We start from the raw sequence: 22,058 nt of genomic DNA, 5'->3' as shown, positions 1-22,058 counted from the left end.
TAGTAGTATACTGGTGACAGACATTGGAGTAGTAGTATACTGGTGACCTGACATAGGAGTCGTAGTATATTGGTGACAGACATAGGAGTAGTAGTATACTGGTGACTGACATAGGAGTAGTAGTATACTGGTGACTGACAGAGGAGTAGTAGTATACTGGTGACTGACATAGGAGTAGTAGTATACTGGAGACTGACATAGGAGTAGTAGTATACTGGTGACTGACATAGGAGTAGTAGTATACTGGTGACAGACATAGGAGTAGTAGTATACTGGTGACTGACATAGGGAGTAGTAGTATACTGGTGACTGACATAGGAGTAGTAGTATACTGGTGACTGACATAGGGGTAGTGGTATACTGGGGACTGACATAGGAGTAGTAGTATACTGGTGACAGACATAGGAGTTGTAGTATACTGGTGACAGACATAGGAGTAGTAGTATACTGGTGACTGACATAGGAGTAGTAGTAGTATACTGGTGACTGACATAGGAGTAGTAGTATAACTGGTGACAGACATAGGAGTAGTAGTATACTGGTGACAGACATAGGAGTAGTAGTATACTGGTGACTGACAGAGGAGTAGTAGTATACTGGTGACTGACAGAGGAGTAGTAGTATACTGGTGACTAACATAGGAGTAGTAGTATACTGGAGACTGACATAGGAGTAGTAGTATACTGGTGACTGACATAGGAGTAGTAGTATACTGGTGACTGACATAGGAGTAGTAGTATACTGGTGACTGACATAGGAGTAGTAGTATACTGGTGACTGACATAGGAGTAGTAGTATACTGGTGACAGACATAGGAGTAGTAGTATACTGGTGACAGACATAGGAGTAGTAGTATACTGGTGACTGACATAGGAGTAGTAGTATACTGGTGACAGACATAGGAGTAGTAGATACTGGTGACTGACATAGGAGTAGTAGTATACTGGTGACTGACAGAGGAGTAGTAGTATACTGGTGACTGACATAGGAGTAGTAGTATACTGGAGACTGACATAGGAGTAGTAGTATACTGGTGACTGACATAGGAGTAGTAGTATACTGGTGACTGACATAGGAGTAGTAGTATACTGGTGACTGACATAGGGAGTAGTAGTATACTGGTGGACTGACATAGGAGTAGTAGTATATTGGTGACAGACATAGGAGTAGTAGTATACTGGTGACTGACATAGGAGTAGTAGCATACTGGTGACAGACATAGGAGTAGTAGTATACTGTTGACAGACATAGGAGTAGTAGTATACTGGTGACTGACATAGGAGTAGTAGTATACTGGTGACAGACATAGGAGTAGTAGTATACTGGTGACAGACATAGTAGTAGTAGTATACTGCTGACTGACATAGGAGTAGTAGTATACTGGTGACTGACATAGGAGTAGTAGTATACTGGTGACAGACATAGGAGTAGTAGTATACTGGTGACTGACATGGGAGTAGTAGTATACTGGTGACTGACATAGGAGTAGTTAGTATACTGGTGACTGACATAGGAGTAGTAGTATACTGGGGACTGACATAGGAGTAGTAGTGGTATACTGGTGACTGACATAGGAGTAGTAGTATACTGGGGACTGACATAGGAGTAGTAGTATACTGGTGACTGACATAGGAGTAGTAGTATACTGGGGACTGACATAGGAGTAGTAGTAGTATACTGGTGACTGACATAGGAGTAGTAGTATACTGGGGACTGACATAGGAGTAGTAGTATACTGGTGACTGACATAGGAGTAGTAGTATACTGGTGACTGACATAGGAGTAGTAGTAGCATACTGGTGACTGACATAGGAGTAGTAGTATACTGGTTACAGACATAGGAGTAGTAGTATACTGGTGACGACATAAGGAGTAGTAGTATACTGGTGACTGACATAGGAGTAGTAGTATACTGGTGACTGACATAGGAGTAGTAGTATACTGGTGACAGACATAGGAGTAGTAATATGACTGATGACTGACATAGAAGTAGTAGTATACTGGTGACTGACATAGGAGTAGTAGTATTCTGGTGACTGACATAGGGAGTAGTAGATAACTGGTGACTGATAGGAGTAGTAGTAGTATACTGGTGACTGACATAGGAGTAGTAGTATACTGGTGACTGATAGGTAGTAGTAGTATACTGGTGACTGACATAGGAGTAGTAGTATACTGGTGACTGATAGGAGTAGTAGTAGTATACTGGTGACTGATATAGGAGTAGTAGTATACTGGTGACTGACATAGGAGTAGTAGTATACTGGTGACTGATATAGGAGTAGTAGTATACTGGTGACTGATATAGAGTAGTAGTATACTGGTGACTGACATAGGAGTAGTAGTATACTGGTGACTGACATAGAGTAGTTATACTGATGACTGACATAGGAGTAGTAGTATACTGGTGACTGATATAGGAGTAGTAGTATACTGATGACTGACATTGGAGTAGTAGTATACTGGTGACTGACATAGGATTAGTAGTATACTGGTGACTGACATAGGAGTAGTAGTATACTGGTGACTGACATAGGAGTAGTAGTATACTGGTGACTGACATAGGAGTAGTAGTATACTGATGACTGACATAGGATTAGTAGTATACTGGTGACTGATATAGGAGTAGTAGTATACTGGTGACTGACATAGGAGTAGTAGTATACTGATGACTGACATAGGATTAGTAGTATACTGGTGACTGACATAGGAGTAGTAGTATACTGGTGACTGACATAGGAGTAGTAGTATACTGGTGACTGACATGGATTAGTATACTGGTGACTGAAATAGGAGTAGTAGTATACTGGTGACTGACATAGGAGTAGTAGTATACTGGTGACTGACATAGGAGTAGTAGTATACTGATGACTGACATAGGAGTAGTAGTATACTGGTGACTGACATAGGAGTAGTAGTATACTGATGACTGACATTGGAGTAGTAGTATACTGGTGACTGACATAGGATTAGTAGTATACTGGTGACTGACATAGGAGTAGTAGTATACTGGTGACTGACATAGGAGTAGTAGTATACTGGTGACTGACATAGTAGTAGTGGTAGTAGTATACTGGTGACTGATAGGAGTAGTAGTATACTGGTGACTGATAGGAGTAGTAGTAGTATACTGGTGACTGACATAGGAGTAGTAGTATACTGGTGACTGATAGCAGTAGTAGTAGTATACTGGTGACTGACATAGGAGTAGTAGTATACTGGTGACTGATAGGAGTAGTAGTATACTGGTGACTGATAGGAGTAGTAGTAGTATACTGGTGACTGACATAGGAGTAGTAGTATACTGGTGACTGATAGCAGTAGTAGTAGTATACTAGTGAATGGCATAAGAATAGTACTGTTGAGTTAATGACTAGTGTTGAGCGGCATAGGCCATATTCGAATTCGCGAATATTCGCGAATATATGGACGAATATTCGTCTTATATTCGCGAATATTCGCATATTCGCTATATTCTCGTGTTATTTTCGCATATGCGAATATTCGCGTATGCGAAAATTAACATATGTGAATATTAGCATATGCAAGATTAACATACGCGAAAATTCGCATATGCGAAAATTAGCATATGCGAATTTTCGTATATGCGAATTTTAGCACGCCAGTCTCACACAGTAGTATTAGAGCCTTCTTTACACCACACAAGCTGGAAGCAGAGAGGGGTGATCACTGTGATGTGTACTGTGAAGAAAAAAAAAAAAAAAAAAAACGAATATTCGTAATTACGAATATATAGCGCTATATTCGCGAAATTCGCGAATTCGCGAATATGCGATATTCGCGAATAATATTCGAATTGCGAATATTCGCGAGCAACACTATTAATGACACAAGAGACCAGTGAGATGGCGCTATAGTCAGTAGCTTAATGCAGCAGATACAGTGGGACAGTATAAACTGCACACAATGAGGGAGATTTATCAAAACCTGTGTAGAGGAGAAGTTGTCCAGTTGCCCATAGCAACCAATCAGATTGCTTCTTTCCTTTTCAAAAGGCCTCTGATTGGTTGCTATGGGCAAAGCGATCTGATTGGTTGCTATGGGCAATTAGTCAACCTTTCCTCTACACAGGTTTTGATAAATCTCCCCTGATACCTCACACAGTCACACAAGCAAAAAATAAATAAAAATACTACAGACAATGATAAATCCTCCTCAATGTGTTCTTATTGCTGTCATGCACTCTACCCTGACCTCCATGCTGATGTATGTATTATATATAAGCTATAGGTGAGCTGACTGTTTCTTTTTTTGTTGTTACATGGTTCAATGGACTTAGGTATTTTTTACACCCATGTAATGTGTGGGTAGGACAGATTGGAGCGCTGCCAAAGTATACAGATAAAGGTGAGCAGAGTTTTTCTTGACAAGATGTATTATTATTTACATTATTGTAGATTAATAGTTACCGACTTAACTGCTGACACCTTTACTTACAGATTCTTTAGGGGTTAAAACTGGGTAGAACTACCTGTGTTGTAGGCGGCTACACGGGTATAAAAGTCAACCAAGCGCAGAGGACAGAATAGAGAAGACGGGATCAGTGTGTGGTGTCCCTGTACAGTCCACACTACAGGACTACAAGTAAGACAAGACTTTATTATTCTTTCTTATTGTCGGTATTGTAGACTTACAATGTAACCAGGACAGATCGTACATTTATAGTCTTCAGTAATTTTTCACGTGTTATTCATGTACAGTGGTCCCTCAACATACGATGGTAATCCGTTCCAAATGGACCATCGTTTGTTGAAACCATTGTATGTTGAGGGATCCGTGCAATGTAAAGCATAGGACAGTGGTCTACAACCTGCGGACCTCCAGATGTTGCAAAACTACAACACCCAGCATGCCCGGACAGCCAACGGCTGTCCGGGCATGCTGGGAGTTGTAGTTTTGCAACATCTGGAGGTCCGCAGGTTGAAGACCACTGGTATTGGAGGTTGTACTCACTTGTCCCTGCCGCTCCGGACCTTCACCGCTCGTCACCGCTGCCCTGGATGTCGCCTTCCATCACTGCCGCCACGTCCCCGAGGTGTCCCCGACGCTCCGGTAAAGGCCTCTGCTTCCCCGGCATCCTCGCTCTCCGTCGCCGCCATCACGCCGCTCCACACGCCGCTCCTATTGGATGACGGGACGGCGTGCGCAGCGACGTGATGACGATGATGGAGAGCGCCAACGATGCAGGGGATCCCGAAGAGGACGCGCCGGAGCCCCGAGCACCGTAAACGGCTATCCGGTGGCAGCTGAAGCTGTGTGCGCTGCCGGATAGCCGTTTATGCGATGGCCCCGACATACAAAAGCATCGTATGTTGATGCTGCCTTCAACATGCGATGGCCTCTGAGAGGACATCGTATGTTGAAATGATCGTATGTCGGGGCCATCGTAGGTCGGGGGGGGGGTCACTGTATTTTGCTTCTTGGACATTTATAGAATATCTTAATGTCTGACAGGCGGATGTCTCACATCTAGGACACCTTCCTGGGGGGGGGGGGGGGATATGTTATATACCTGACCACGTGTATAGCTTCTCTTCAGTAAAATCGTTTTAAAAAGAAAAAAAATCCTTTACCTTCCCAATTTGATTTACCTTTTCAATCAACCTTATTGTAAATTTGGTTTATTTGCAAATTGAAAAACTTTCAGGTATTTGGGGGGAAAAAAATCCAATGTGCCCATATCCCTTTTCCAGCTTCTGTAGTCTAAGGTTGTTGTGTGGCCATGGAGTCTCCCGAAATATCTGAGTGCTTTGTGAGCGATGTGTATTCTGCCATATTGTCTGTTATATTACCAGTTATCATTTGGGTTGTCTCCCAGCGGGTGTCCCAAGAAATAGGTACTCATAGATGGTGCTACAGTTCGGACGGGGACATGTAGATCTTGATGTGTGTAGCTGGACAACTTCTCATCCTTTGGATAGGGGATAAGATGTTTTCAGCTGATTACCCCTTTAAAGGGGTACTCCACTCCTAGACATCTTATCCCCTATCCAAAGGATAGGGGATAAGATGTCTGGTCGCGGGGGTCCCGCCGCTGGGGACCCCCGCAATATAGCATGCGGCACCCACCTGTTTCTGCTCCGGAAGCGCTGGAGGGTCTGGGTCCCGACCACAGGAACGGAATTTTGTGATGTCACAACTCCGCCCCCGTGTGATATTATGCCCCGCCCCATCAATGCAAGTCTATGGGAGGGGGCGTGGCGGACATCACTCCCCCTCCAATAGACTTGCATTGAGGGGGCGGGGCATGACATCACACAGGGGCGGAGTTGTGATGTCACGAACTGCCGTTCCCGTGCTCGGGTCCCAGCCCCTCCAGCGCTTCCTGAGCAAAAACAGGTGAGTGCCGCATGCTATATTGCAGGGGTCCCCAGCGGCGGGACCCCCGTGACCAGACATCTTGCTCTGGAAAACTGCACGTTTTTTGTGTAACCTGCAGCATTTTTCTTTACACAGGGTGAACATAAAAAATTATAGGTGTTTTATCATTCGGTATATGGGCATATGGGCATACATATGGCATGTAATAGTTATAGCCATAACTCTATCTGTGTGGGTTTCCTCTGGGTATTCCGGTTTCCTCTCACAATCCAAAACATACTGATAGGTTAATTTGGAATTTAGATTTTAAGCCCCAATCAAGTACAGCACTACAGAATATGTGAGTGATATATAAATGAAGGAATTATTCTTAGAACTTTCTAAAGAACTTACTTAGCATTGAATTGGTTTAAAATACTCGAGTTAAGGTTTGTTGCTCTTTCACAATTTATATATTATGTGGGTAAAAGGTTGCTGTGTCAAAACTGGCAATTCTATATACAAAACCAATCAATCATCAGTGTTTAAAAACCACATGACCTTCAGCTATAAATGTTTTACTATAATTTAAGACTCTTATTTCTCCACCACAGGTTCCTCTGGAGACATGTTGCCCTTTGATCCAATCTCAGTTCTTTTGTTCATCATAACATGTATTTTCTTGGTAACTGTTTTATTCAAAGAAAAGGAACAAGTTCATGAGAATTATCCTCCTGGTCCAAAGCCTTGGCCGATAATTGGAAATATTCTCAACCTGAATGTTGAAAAGCCTTACTTATCATTTCAAGAGGTAAGATCCAAAGATCAATGACATGTATAGAATTATCTATTGATATATGGATGTGCTACACCTCACAAAATGTAAACTACGCTATTGGCTTACCATTACAAGATTCTTCCAGCCCGGGACTGGTGCAGTGGCAGACCATAATAACCCTTCTAACCCTGGTACTACTAGGCTGCTGCAGCTTTGTTTTATGCATTTATTTGTAAAAATAAAAAAAAACACTGGGTCGCCTTATTTTATGATTACAGCTAGATACAAAACTAAGCAGCAGTAGTTTATTACCAGGGTGGAAAGGATTATTTATTTTGGCTCCTCCCAGTCTAATATTACCAGCCTGCCACTACCCCAGTCCCAGTAAAGAATTAAATTGACTCAAAGTCCCCTTAAACAGTCTCTCCCAAAAAGGGCACAGGCTGCTTCATCAGTAGGCTCCCAAAGAGAGATACCCCTGTTATTTATAGTTCCAGGTAGACATGTACCGTATTTTTCGCCATATAAGACGCTCTGGCATATAAGACGCACCCAATTTTAAAGGAGGAAAATCTAGAAAAAAAAGATTCTGAACCAAATACTGTAGTAAAATATTTTATATCAGTATAGTTCCCCCACAATAGTTGGCAGTATAGTTCCCCCACAATAGTTGGCAGTATAGTTCCCCCACAATGGTAGGCAGCTCCTCCCCCCTCCCCCCTCCCCCCCCACAATAGTTGGCAGTATAGTTCCCCCACAACGGTAGGCAGCTCCTTCCCCCTCCCCCCACAATGATTGGCAGTATAGTTCCCCCACAATAGTTGGCAGTATAGTTCCCCCACAATAGTTGGCAGTATAGTTCCCCCACAATGGTAGGCAGCTCCTCCCCCCTCCCCCCCACAATGGTTGGCAGTATAGTTCCCCCACAATAGTTAGCTGTATAGTTCCCCCACAATGGTTGGCAGTATAGTTTCCCCACAATAGTTGGCAGTATAGTTCCCCCACAATGGTAGGCACTGGCAGCTCCCCCCCACAATAGTTGGCAGTATAGTTCCCCCACAATGGTAGGCAGCTCCCCCCCCTCCAAAATGGTAGGCAGCTCCCCCCCCCCCCCCTCCACAATGGTTGGCAGTATAGTTCCCCCACAATGGTTGGCAGTATAGTTCCCCCACAATAGCTGGCAGTATAGTTCCCCCGCAATAGTAGGCAGCTCCCCCCCACAGACATACAGCTTCCAGCCATATACAGTGTATGGCTGGAGGCTGTATGTCTGTACTGCTGCCCCCACAGTGATCCGGTCACCGCTCCTCCGATCCAGTGTCACATCTACTGCTATGGCCTATGGACCATAGCAGTAGGTGCCGGGACCGGAGGAGCGGTGACCGGAACGCTGAAGATTACACACCGCCGGTCACTCACCAGGCCCCGGTCGGCGTGCGTCTTCCTCCGGTCCTCCGGCGCCTCTATGGTTGTACGTCACTGAGGTCCCGTGCGTACAAACATAGAGAGGCGGAGGATCGCATGAAGACCGGAGGAGGACGCGCATCGGCCGGGGAATGGTGAGTGACCCGCGGACATCCTTATGTCCCGAAAAGATTTTTCGGGACATAGGGATGTCCGGCATAGGAAAACCTATGATTTTATCTGCCCGGGCCGGCTCCCGTGTGCGGCTGCAGGCGGGGGCCGGCCAGAGCAGGTAAAAACTAATACTGTATATTAAAAACCAGGGGGCCTCCAGCTGTTGTGAAACTACAACAACCAGCATGCCCAGACAGCCTTTGCCGGTCCGGGCATGCTGGTAGTTGTAGTTTCAGAACAGCTGGAGGCCCCCTGGTTTTTAGTATACAGTTATTAGTAATTCACTTGCCCGGCACCCGGAACTGTATGTTCCAGGCGTAGGGCAATAAACATAGCCGGTGAGAGGTGAAAAATTCACCGGCGGTCATGAGGCTGCTGCGGGTGGGGAGCGGGTAGTCAGCGCTGTACCGCACCGCCGCAGCCTCTGTACTTACCGCTGACTTCCCGCTCTAGCCCGCAGCAGCCTCGGGCGTATATTCGCCGTATAAGACGCACCAACTTTTCCCCCCACGTTTTGGGGAAGAAAAAGTGCGTCTTATACGGCGAAAAATACGGTATGTCATTACGTATATCATACGGGATATAGCGGCAGGTTAACCAGGAATGAAGGTAAGTGAACAAGTAGCTAAAGTCAGGACACTATACAGATCAAGATACACAGGTACAGGATCCCACAAGACTAAACACAGAAACACATAGGGGCAAAGCAAAAAGCAATGTATCAGGACCTATACAAATAGGTCTGAATACAAGTCATGATACAGGTTCAGGTTCAAATTAGCAACAACAAAGTACACACCAGACTGGGGGCAAAGCAAGAGAAGCAATTAATCAGGACCCTTGATGTGGTGAGGTAAAAAAAATAAACAGGTCTGAATACAAGTCAAGATACAGGTTTAAGTAACATACACAAACTAGACAGGATAAAACCGGCCAAAAGTACAGACAGATCAAAAAACAAACAGAACTAGGCTAAAAACTAAACAAACGTATCAGTACTACAAAGCCATGGCAAAATCAAAGTGACATGTCAGAACTAAAACAGGCAGAACAAAGCTTAAAACAATAGCCAGAAGGCTGAGGAGAAATGAAGTACCCCACCTCCACTGCTGATTGGCCCAGGTCTGTAACTTCTAACTGACGAGTGCGCAAAATGTAAACCTGGCCAGGTGTGATACATGCATGCTCATGTGTTCATACAGTTGAAAGCGAAACTCGCTCACTCAGGATCTGGGGAAAAGCAAATTATAAATAGTTAATGTGATAGATACAGAAGTCAGCACAACCACACTCTAGCACTTCCCATGTTATGCTGCAGCCAGATAGAAATGGACGGATGAATGGAAGCAAAACAACAGTGGTGCTCAATATCTAGAGGTTGACAGGTAAGTCCATAACATCAGTGAAAGAAATAGCGAGAGGCCACTCACCGCATGTGCTTAACTTGTCTTTATTTTAATCTTCATGCATAAAAACGCCAGCAAGGCAAGACAGAGTACCTGGGAGGCGTTGCAGTTACAGCGGCTGTTTCACACAGAATAGTGCTTCATCAGACTGCATGCCGACAGAAGATGTATACACAGAGATAAAATAAATTACATTAAACACAAAGCGCCATCAACGCCTCCATTCTTAAATAAACATGATTAAATCCGAGCGATCATTGAGGCCGAGATTATCTAGAGCTCGAGTATTCAAGATCCAGCGCGCCTCACGTTGTAATAATAGCTTGTGCTTCTCAATGCCTTCAGCAGGAAACACCCTTTCAATTCTAAACATTTTTAAACAGGTATGATCATTCTCATGCAATTCTTGCACATGAGAAATGAAACGAGATCCTTTCCCTGTTTTTAAAGAATAAACATGTTTCCTGAATCGGGCATTAAGGGATCTGATAGTACAACCTATATAAAACCATTTACATGGGCAAACAATAGCGTACACCACTCCTTTGATTCAACAGCAAATGCAACTGTTAACTTTAATCTGAATACCTCCCAATTATATATTCTTTTCGGTGCACATAAATGTGCACCGATTGCAGGAACCACATTTGTAATTCCCTGCAGGGAGGGATTTGGATAACAAGTTGGTATTTTGATCTTTCTGAGAACATTTGCTGCATACTAGTGTACTACCTATACTGCAAGATTTTTTAAAAGATATGACAGGTTTTTGCGTACTAAATTGCATTAAGTCGGTGTCATTTTGGATGATATACCAGTGTTTGTAGATGATATTTTTTATTTTGTCTGCCATAGGACTGAACTTAAATGTAAATGTGAACCGCTCCGTATGAACACTGCTGTTTGTGTGTGTTTTTGTGCGTCTTTTTCGAAACAACAAAAAAAAACAACTGAGTCTTAGCTTTTGCGAGGGCTGAATCCAAGATTTTGGATTGGTAACCTCTGTCTGAGAATCTCATATACAGCTCCTCTGCTTGCTTAAGGAAGTCACTTCCACTTTCTTTGATTCGACGAAGGTGCAAGAACTGACTGTAAGGTATTGAAATTCCTTCATTCGGTCAAGGACAAGGTGAATTTCTATGTGCACTTGAGGACATGGAGTGGCCTGAGCAGTACGCTCTTGCCTCTCTCGATGTGGAGTTCCTTTACACAAGATCCCCCAAGATTTGGGTGTTGCTTGTGTTCGGGAGCTCCTCGCAGAGACAGGCAAGAGGGTCTGCTTTATTAATTTTGTCTGCGACGCGTTACACTTCGTACTCTCCAGCAACATGTTTCAGTTTGACGAGGAGTGGTATGCACAAGTCAACGGAATGGCAATGGGCACTCAGGTGGCATGCACCCTCGCAAACTTATACATGGTCTGCTTTGAGAAAAAATATGTCTTTCATGACAAGAATACATATTTAAAATCCATAGATAAACAAAATTGTTCTTACCTGTAATTTTGATCTCCTTTAGTCCTAAGGCAGCACACACCATTGGGATATTTCATCCCCCCAGACTCCACCCTAGGACCGTCCACCTAGCAAGATAATCAAGAAATTAGCATAGTTAATTGCTCACCTGATAAGAACCCTCTCCTACAGATCACACCTGTGTATTAAAATAGAGACGAATTCCATAAAAAACTAGTATTGGAAGGGTATTTGTGTGCTGCCTTAGGACTCAAGGAAATCAAAATTACAGGTAAGAACAATTTTGTTTTTCCTATTCTTCCTAAGGCAGCACACACCATTGGGATCTAAAATAGAATCCATAGGGAGGGTAAATCTTAAATGACAAAAGCATCAAAGGCTGAATGCTAAGCCTATACTCGAGAATTTCACACTATAACAGTGCGGACCAGGAGGCTGCATTACAGACTCAAAAATTGGACCCTCCTTGCCGGTAAGGAAGAAGTCGAAACTGGCAGAACAATCTGAAGAATCTGGAAAAAAGAAAAAAATTCCCTTTCTTTTGCTCAAATCCAAGAGATGGAAGAAAACTAGTTCCATCTCAGATCTATGAACTTCAACCTACTCTGGCCAGGCAGGACAAAAATTTGCTGATCTCAGCTAGTCAATGCTTTGTTTAGAACAAGACAAGAGCCTCCTAACATCCAATGAGGATTTTTCTTCTGTTCTGTAATAGGAGCCTTCAGGTACAGTACGGGGTCTAGTCCAAGAACTTCACCCTATGGCAGCGGCCTGGGATATATGAAGTAAGGCGACCATTTCTTCTATCCTTCTGGAAGATCATTTTCAGAACAAAAGGAATTCTCAGGAAAAATCAAATACAATTTGTTCACAAGATTCTATAAGGTGATGAGAAAACACGGTGACTTCACATTCTGTAGTCATTGTATGACAGACGGTTCTTCAAGAAAGGAATACAATTCCTAATGGAGACTCAAGTGTCGCTGAATCTCCTTAGCAAGGGATCAACCATGAAGGGATTTTTTGACTATTAATCAATTGAAGTAAGTTGCAAAGATAATAGGAATCTTGTCTACAGCAAAAATCTTGGTGAAGAAGAAGGGTAGAGAATTCTCTCTCCAATACATAATGGTTTGAAAAACCAGATACTGAAAAGCAGACAGGATGACCATCACAATGGATACAGTGGAAACCAGACAGGATGACCATCACAATGGACTCAGTGGGGTCTTCTGTAAGATTTCTTAATGAAGAACATTGGTGGAAAACAATTTCACTAACAGAACATCTCGCACTGGTTGATCGGCATCCTGCGGAGGTGCAATCTCTCCAATAATCGGTTGAACTCAGAGGCACCAGACTATTTCCAGATCTTCTAGGTTCTTCAATCTACTGGAAGTAAAAGAGGTTCAAGTCACACTTTGATGGTATAGTCTCTTCTGTCACATAAGATCTTCCAATATGTAGCTTTAAGATTCTAGGATAAGCTTTGCTGAATCATAATACACTTGTAGAATGGAATGGTTTTTGGTTACTTGTATGGATCAGGACTGGATTTCTTTGATACGGTTAACCTGCTACAAAGTCAACCACATTCTTCAGTGATGAATGTATATACCATGTTAGGGCTGAAGATAGCATTGCTGAATATTACCGCCTTTCTACATGCCAGAAGGAAAACCAACAACCGGACCTGGAGATCTCTGAAGTGGCTCTTCAGTCTCTATGTGGCTGAAGGGAGATGGTGAATGCCTCTTCAATAGAATAGACACTCAAACTGAAATCTTCAATGAGAGACCTGGAGCCGATGGTTGGGATTATTCTGGTGGTAAAAGAAAATAATTAAAGGATCCATTTTCTGGTTAAAGAAGAATTACTGCTTGTAAACAGCCATACTTCAAGTACATCCCCACACGAACGATCTGGAGACAGATCTGCTACTACCACAATAGACACTTCATAAGATCATTGGGACCAGAGACAAGGAAGAGCTTGGACTTTTGGAGATGAGCACCACTTAGACAACAAACCTGATCCTTGGGTTTAGGTGACAGATCTTATAGAAACCATCTCAACTTCTTCCTCCAAGTCTGAACCTGAAGACACAGAAGACGACTAAATATTTTAGTACAGTAAAGTCTAACATATAAAGATGTGAATATCTTCTATCATGTTGACTGCCCTGTGCCTACTAGAAGCTGTAGCCTTATCTGATAATGTACAAATCATCGCCCAATGTAAATCATACCCAAGGGAATGTAACTAATTTAGTTTGATGCCTATAATGTAGTGACATTTCTGGCACATACTACACGCCAAGGATCAGACCTATGTATTCTTACACAGATGCTCCATCTGAAGGGTCTGATATCTGTAAAATAAACATATATTAGTACATTATAGTGATGAGAACCACAGAACCACCAGCAAAAAGGTGGTATAATAGAAATATTAGAGCAGAACATATTGGTGCCAGGTCCGGCTACAAAAATAAGAGACCCTGCACCAGGGCCCTATACACAAGTCCGTGGATACACATGACAGTATACAGAACACTATACACAAGGCAGTGGCTCCACATGACATAATACAGAACCCTATACACAAGGCAGTAGCCTCACATGACAGTATGCAAAGCACTATACACAAGGCAGTGGATACACATGACAGTATACAGAGCACTATACACAAGGCAGTGGATACACATGACAGTATACAGAGCAGTATACACAAGGCAGTGGATACACATGACAGTATACAGGATATGCACAATGGAAGCGACTACACAACTGCATACAGGGTGCAATGCAATATGTCTCTAGATGTTAACAACACCATAGATCGACAACAAGAGCCGCACTTCTGAGTATAGGAAGAGACCTCTCCAAACAAGGGTGATAACAGGGAGCCATAGCTTGTATATATAAACCCAATAGATTTATGTAGTCTATGGCCAAGAACATGTATACACAATCCCTACAGGCTTTAACAACTAATGACAGAGTAATAATCTGTATATCTAAGTACTAAGCTTCACCCAAGTATATAGCAGACAACAGGAGCAAAGGCTTGAATATACAAGCACTACAGGTTCCATGCAGACTATAAGGCTGACAACAGGATCAGCTTGTATTCACAGGCACTATAGGGTTAATACAGACTATATGACTAACTATAGTCAGCAGCAGGGAGCAAAGCTTGTATACACGAGCACTACAGGCTCTATGAATCTGACTGACAACAGGGAGCAATAGCTTATATTACTAAGCACAAGTACCACATGATATAAGCAGACTAATGGCTGACAACTTATATTTACAAGCAGTAATGGGCTTATGCAGACTGTATGGCTGACAACCGAGAGCAATAGCTTGTAACTACAAGCACAACATACTGTATGCAGATAATCTGCCACAAGCATGACGTTATACAGATTAAATCAGTGTCTCACAAGCAGGGCGCCCCCAGATGCCGCAAAACCACAACTCCCAGCATGCCAGGACAGAAAGGCCGTCCCAACATGCCGGGAGCCGCAGTCCAGCACCACCCAGAGGCACCGCAGACTATATGGCTTGCCTGTATCCACAAGCATTAATACCATATGGTTTACACCAAGAGCAGACCATATGGCTGCCAACAGAGAATAGCTTGAATTCACAAGCACTATGGCTTATACAGACTATATAGCTGACAATAGAGAGCAATAGCTTGTATCTACAAGCACTACAGGATATATACAGACTAATAGTTGACAACCAAGAGCAATAGCTTGTATCCATAAGTACTACAGACCTCATGCAATCCATATGGCTGACATCAGAGAGCAATAGCCTGTATCCACAAGCACCACATACCCTATGCAGTCCACATGGCTGACATCAGAGAGCAACAGCCTGTATTCACAAGCATTACAGACCCTATGCAGTCTATATGGCTTACATTAGAGAGCAATAGCCCGTATCCACAAGCATTACAGGATATATACAGACTATATGGCTGACAACAGAGAGCAATAGCTTGTAATAACAAGCCTTATATAGCTTAAATGGCTGACAACAGAGAGCAAAAGCTTGTACTCACAAGCGTTACAGGCCTTATGCAGTCTAAATGGCTGAGAACAGTATAGATAATACCGGATACTTATCTGTATTCCTGACATGACGTCACTGCGTACGTTTTACATACCCAGAATGCAGTGCAAAAAATGGTCGCCATGATTCTAATGCTGGATTTAAACAGCAGCAAGATAGACAGTATATATAACATATGGTATAGACACAATGTATAACATACTGTACATGTCAGGTAAAGTAATACAGTGTCCATAGTCATAATTCTGGTCAGAGAAATCTGCCAAGGTTTAACACATCTCTGCTGCCCGGACCGCATGTCATGTGATGTACTGGATAAAGCAATTTTATTTACATATTGCCAGTATATATAATGCCAGGGAATCCCCCAAGCATGAAAAATATACCTGCATGAGGTGCACTCAGTCTTCACCAGGCCCCGCACTGGATATACTGTAATAACAGGCATGAGGTGCACTCACTCTTCACTAGGCCCCATACTGGATATACTGTAATAACAGGCATGAGGTGCACCCACTCTTCACTAGGCCCCGCACTGGATATACTGTGGCAGCAGACATTAAGCATACTCTGTATTTACCAGGACCCCGCACTGGATATACTGTGGCAGCACACATAAGCGCACTCTGTATTTACCAGGACCCCGCACTGGATATACTGTGGCAGCAGACATTAAGCATACTCTGTATTTACCAGGACCCCGCACTGGATATACTGTGGCAGCAGACATTAAGCGTACTCTGTATTTACCAGGACCCCACACTGGATATACTGTGGCAGCAGACATTAAGTATACTCTGTATTTACCAGGACCCCGCACTGGATATACTGTGGCAGCAGACATAAGCGCTCTCTGTACTTACCAGGACCCCGCATTGGATATACTGTATACAGGCGCCATATACTGGTTATACTTACGGAACCAGTATGAGTCGGCCAGGACCCCGCTCTGGCTTATGACTCAAAAGAAGACACTGGTTCAGGTATTACCAGGACCCCACACTGGCAAGGCATGAAGCTCAGAACATACTCTGAAACCAGGTCACTGCAAGGACCCCGCACTGGCACTTCAAACGTTGCAGCCAGGACCCCGCAACGCTGATCAAAAAACATCCAAAACAAAATGGAGACAGGAGCAGGTGGAACACATCCTACTGGTGGAATGAGGACAAAATTAAACACAGGTGTGATCTGTAGGAGAGGGTTCTTATCAGGTGAGCAATTAACTATGCTAATTTCTTGATTATCTTGCTAGGTGGATGGTCCTAGGGTGGACTCTGGGGGATGAAATATCCCAATGGTGTGTGCTGCCTTAGGAAGAATAGGAAACCACAGATTTGTGGATGATGTGTTTTTAGTATGGTCGGATACCCAAGAAACCTTCCAGGAGTTTGTTCTGCATTTAAACACCATCAATAAAATGAACCTAAAGTTCACATCAGTCATTAGCAACTCGAGTCTTGAGTTTTTGGATGTACAAGTCATCAAAGAACAAAAAAATAAACAGTAAAGTGGTTGGTTTCTGCAAAAGTACAGCAGGGAATTCACTTTTACATTACGTAAGCTACCATCCCGCACACATGAAATCCTCAATACCTTACAGTCAGTTCTTGCGCCTTCGTCGAATCAACAAAAATGGAAGTGACTTCCTTAAGCAAGCAGAGGAGCTGTATATGAGGTTCTCAGACAGAGGTTACCCGTCCAAAATCTTGGATTCAGCCCTCGCAAAAGCTAAAACTCAAAGTTGTTTTTCCTTGCTTCAAAAAAGATGCACAAAAACACACACAAACAATAGTGTTCATACGGAGCGGTTCGCATTTACATTTAAGTTCAGTCCTATGGCCAAAAATATAAAAAATATCATCTACAAACATCATCCAAAATGACACTGACTTAGTTACATAGTTACATAGTTAGTACGGTCGAAAAAAGACATATGTCCATCAAGTTCAACCAGGGAATTAAGGGGTAGGGGTGTGGCGTGACATTGGGGAAGGGACGGGATTTTATATTTCTTCATAAGCATTAATGTTATTTTGTTCCAGGAATGTATCTAATCCTGTTTTAAAGCTGTTAATTGTTCCTGCTGTGACCAGTTCCTGAGGTAGATCGTTCCATAAATTCACAGTCCTCACGGTAAAGAAGGCGTGTCGCCCCTTGAGACTAAACTTTTTCTTCTCCAGACGGAGGGAGTGCCCCCTCGTCCTTTTGGGGGGTTTAACGTGGAACAGTTTTTCTCCATATTTTTTGTATGGGCCATTAATATACGTTTATCATATCCACCCTTAAACGTCTCTTCTCAAGACTAAACAATTGTAACTCCTTTAATCGCTCCTCATAGCTAAGATGACCCATGCCCCATATTAGTTTAGTCGCGCGTCTCTGCACCCTTTCCAACTCCGCAGTGTCCCTTTTATGGACAGGTGCCCAAAACTGAACAGCATATTCCAGGTGAAGCCGTACCAATGCTTTATAAAGGGGGAGTATTATGTCCCTGTCCCTTGAGTCCATGCCTCTTTTGATACATGGCAATATCCTGCCGGCTTTGGAAGCAGCAGCCTGACATTGCATGCTATTCTGTAGTCTGTGATCTACAAGTACACCCAGATCCTTCTCTACCAGTGACTCTGCCAGTTTAACCCCCCTAAGACATACGATGCATGCAGGTTATTAGTACCCAGATGCATAACTTTACATTTATCCACATTGAACCTCATTTGCCAAGTGGATGCCCAGACACTTAGTCTATCTAAGTCATCTTGTAACTTATGCACATCCTCTATAGACTGCACCATGCTACAAAGCTTGGTGTCATCTGCAAAGATAGAAACAGAGCTGTTAATACCATCCTCTATATCATTGATAAATAAATTAAACAACAGCGGGCCCAGTACTGAACCTTGGGGTACACCACTAATAACCGGGGACCAATCAGAGTACGAATCATTGACCACCACTCTCTGGGTACGATCCATGAGCCAGTGTTCAATCCAGTTACAAACTAAAGTTTCCAAACCCAAAGACCTTAACTTACCTGTCAGACGTCTATGAGGGACAGTATCAAATGCTTTAGCAAAATCCAGAAACACTATATCCACAGCCATTCCTCTGTCAAGGCTTCTACTCGCCTCTTCATAAAAGCAAATTAGATTGGTTTGACAACTTCTATCCTTAGTAAACCCATGCTGGCTATCACTTATAATACAACTATCCCCTATGTATTCCTGTATGTAATCCCTTATAGTGTTGCTCGCGAATATTCGCAATTCGAATATTATTCGCGAATATCGCATATTCGCGAATTCGCGAATTTCGCGAATATAGCGCTATATATTCGTAATTACGAATATTCGTTTTTTTTTTTTTTTGTTTTTTTTTCACAGTACACATCACAGTGATCACCCCTCTCTGCTTCCAGCTTGTGTGGTGTAAAGAAGGCTGTAATACTACTGTGTGAGACTGGCGTGCGAAAATTCGCATATGCGAAAATTAACATATGCTAATTTTCGCATATGCGAATTTCCACATATACTAATTTTCGTATGCACGTATTTTCGCATACGCGAAAATAAAACGAGAATATAACGAATATGTGAATATTCGCGAATATATGACGAATATTCGTCCATATATTCGCGAATATTCGCGAATTCGAATATGGCCTATGCCGCTCAACACTAATCCCTTATAAGTCCTTCAAACAATTTACCCACAATGCACGTTAAACTTACCAGTCTATAGTTTCCTGGGGAAGACCTAGAGCCCTTTTTGAAGATTGGCACCACATTCGCCTTGCGCCAGTCCCTTGGCACAATACCAGACACCAGAGAATCTCTAAATATCATGAACAGGGGTACAGATATTACTGAACTTACCTCTCTAAGAACTCTTTGGTGCAATCCATCTGGCCCTGGAGATTTGCTTACATTTATATCACTTAACTTACCTTGTACCATCTCTACATTAAGCCAGTTCAGTACATTACATGATGTGTTACCAGCACTGACCTGGCCAATGTCAGCTCCTTTTTCCATAGTGTATACAGAACTAAAGAACCCATTCAGTAGCTCCGCTTTCTCTTGATCGCCTGTGACAACCTCCCCATTATCATTATTAAGGGGTCCTACATGCTCTGTCCTTGGTTTTTTTGCATTTATATATCTAAAAAAATATTTAGGATTAGTTTTGCTTTCTTTGGCCACCTGTCTCTCGTTTTGAATTTTTGCTGTTTTTATTACATTTTTACAGAAGCTCCTTGTACTGTTTAAATGTTATAGCTGACCCATCAGATTTGTATTTTTTGAAGGCTATTTTTTTGTTGTTTATTGCTCTTTTAACATCATGTGTCAGCCATGTAGGATTTAGTTTTAATCGTTTATATTTGTTCCCCTTTGGTATATATTTAGCTGTATAGTTATTTAGAGTTGATTTAAAGATGTCCCATTTACCTTCTGTATCAGTATTTGACAACACCTCCCCCCAGTCTATGTCCTGTAATGCAATTTAGTATGCAGAAAACTCTCATATCTTTAAAAGGTAGTACACTAGTACACTAGTACACTAGTATGCAGCAAATTTTCTCAGAAAGATCAAAATACCAACTTCTTATCCAAATCCCTCCCTGCAGGGAATTACAAATGTGGTTCCTGCACTTGGTGCACATTTATGTGCACCGAAAAGAATATATAATTGGGAGGTATTCAGATTAAAGTTAACAGTTGCATTTGCTGTCGAAAGGAGTGGTGTACGCTATTGTTTGCCCATGTAAACCCTCAATTGCCGATTCAGGGAACATGTTTATTCTTTAAAAACAGGAAAAGGATCTCGTTTCATATCTCATGTGCAAAAATTGCATTAGAATGATCATACCTGTTTATAACTGTTTGGAATTGAAAGGGTGTTTCCTGCTGAAGGCATTGAGAAGCACAAGCTACTATTACAACGAGAGGCGTGCTTGATCCTGAATACTCGAGCTCTAGGTAATCTTGGCCTCAATGATTGCTTGGATTTAAGCATGTTTATTTAAGAATGAAGGTGTTGATGGCGCTTTGTTTTAAAGGTAAGTTTTTTTTTTATAATAAGCACTATTCTGTGTGAAACAGCTGCTGTAACTGCAACGCTTCCCAGGCGTTCTGTCTTGCCTTGCTGGTGTTTTTATGCATGAATATTAAAGTAAAGATCAGTTAAGCACAGTATGCAGTGAGTGGCCTCTCATTATTTCTTTCACTGATGTTATCAAATTATAATTAGGGCAATTAAGACTATACCAAGAAAATCAAGCAAGTAAATGTGGAAGAAACAGAAGATATGTTCTCTTCATATTGTGAAGAAAGGCTTGGCAGAGGAAATACATAGTGATAAGCTTTCTACTTTTATTATGACTTGTATTTTGCAGCTTGCTAAGAAGTATGGCCCAGTGTTCAGTATAAAGATAGGAGTCCAGAAGATGGTTGTGCTGTGCGGATATGACACAGTGAAAGAAGCTCTTGTCAACCAGGCAGAGGAGTTCTCTGACAGACCGAGTATACCTGTTTTCATGGAAATAACAAGGGGATACGGTAATATTTTTAATATATGTGATGTGAAGCTACTTGATGGAACATTTTATGGTCACAGAGATAAAGACTGCATGTAATGTAACTACGCCGTTCTTCCTATACCTGGCTGCTAGATGCCTGATAGTAAATAACTCACACGACAACTTTTGATGGACGTGGGGGTGGGTCGCACCTTTATTTTGAGATAACTCCAAACATATTTGAAAAACAGTTCATACAAGAAGTAGCACGGCACTGCGCTTTTGGCGGAAACTAACGTGTTGGATGTGCGTCGGTATAGCTGGGTGCTGCTGGTGGTGCTCTGACACAATGAGATTTTCATATGATATTCAAAGAGAAGAGAAGAAATCGGCAACTCACCATCTCAGCTGGTATGTTCTTCTTTATTGAAGCATGCTCACATAACAATGTAACAGAGGGAGAGGGTAGTGGGGGGATAGTGATGTGCGACCGAGCTCCTGTTTCGCACACTAAGTGTGCTTCCTCCGGCCATGTCTATTCCTGTCTGTGCTCCATATAAATACACAGGTGAGTGCAATGTTTATCCAATCACGTCTTCGGACTCCAGTCATGTGTTCGACTGACGTGAAAGTAAGAAGGTGTGTTCTAGCTAAAAACAAGCTGATAGTTCAGTCCTATCATTTAACCCTATGTTGCCTGTTGCGTGCGTCTTTAGCATGCAATTTTTACATTTATAATTGCCTTTCGGTGTAATCTCACTTAGCCATGTATTATTCTCTGATGACACCGAAAGGCAATTATAAATGTAAAAATTGCAATCCCTCTGTTACATTGTTATGTGAGTATGCTTCAATAAAGAAGAACATACCAGCTGAGATGGTGAGTTGCCG

At 42.5% G+C, this 22,058-nt stretch overlaps 1 protein-coding gene and 1 long non-coding RNA gene across 2 annotated transcripts in view; one reads left to right on the top strand and one right to left on the bottom strand.

Annotated features, from left to right (window-relative positions):
- Positions 1-4,063: 4,063 nt before the first annotated feature.
- Positions 4,064-22,058, top strand: part of LOC130361215 (cytochrome P450 2K6-like) — a 128,263-nt gene continuing 110,268 nt past the window's right edge. The window contains exons 1-4 of the mRNA XM_056563948.1: positions 4,064-4,368; positions 4,461-4,605; positions 6,936-7,132; positions 21,045-21,207. Of these exons, the coding sequence (XP_056419923.1) occupies positions 6,950-7,132; positions 21,045-21,207 (346 nt within the window). The 5' untranslated portion in view covers positions 4,064-4,368; positions 4,461-4,605; positions 6,936-6,949. The remainder of the gene's footprint in view (positions 4,369-4,460; positions 4,606-6,935; positions 7,133-21,044; positions 21,208-22,058) is intronic.
- LOC130361217 (uncharacterized) overlaps positions 8,975-22,058 on the bottom strand; it is a 68,336-nt gene continuing 55,252 nt past the window's right edge. The window contains exon 4 of the long non-coding RNA XR_008890913.1: positions 8,975-9,907. This is a non-coding gene — a long non-coding RNA (uncharacterized LOC130361217). The remainder of the gene's footprint in view (positions 9,908-22,058) is intronic.

This window comes from Hyla sarda, chromosome 3 (assembly GCF_029499605.1).
Source record: "Hyla sarda isolate aHylSar1 chromosome 3, aHylSar1.hap1, whole genome shotgun sequence".
NCBI lineage: Eukaryota > Metazoa > Chordata > Amphibia > Anura > Hylidae > Hyla > Hyla sarda.
Note: the sequence above shows the minus strand (reverse complement) of the source record. Positions and strands in the feature narration are given on the sequence as shown.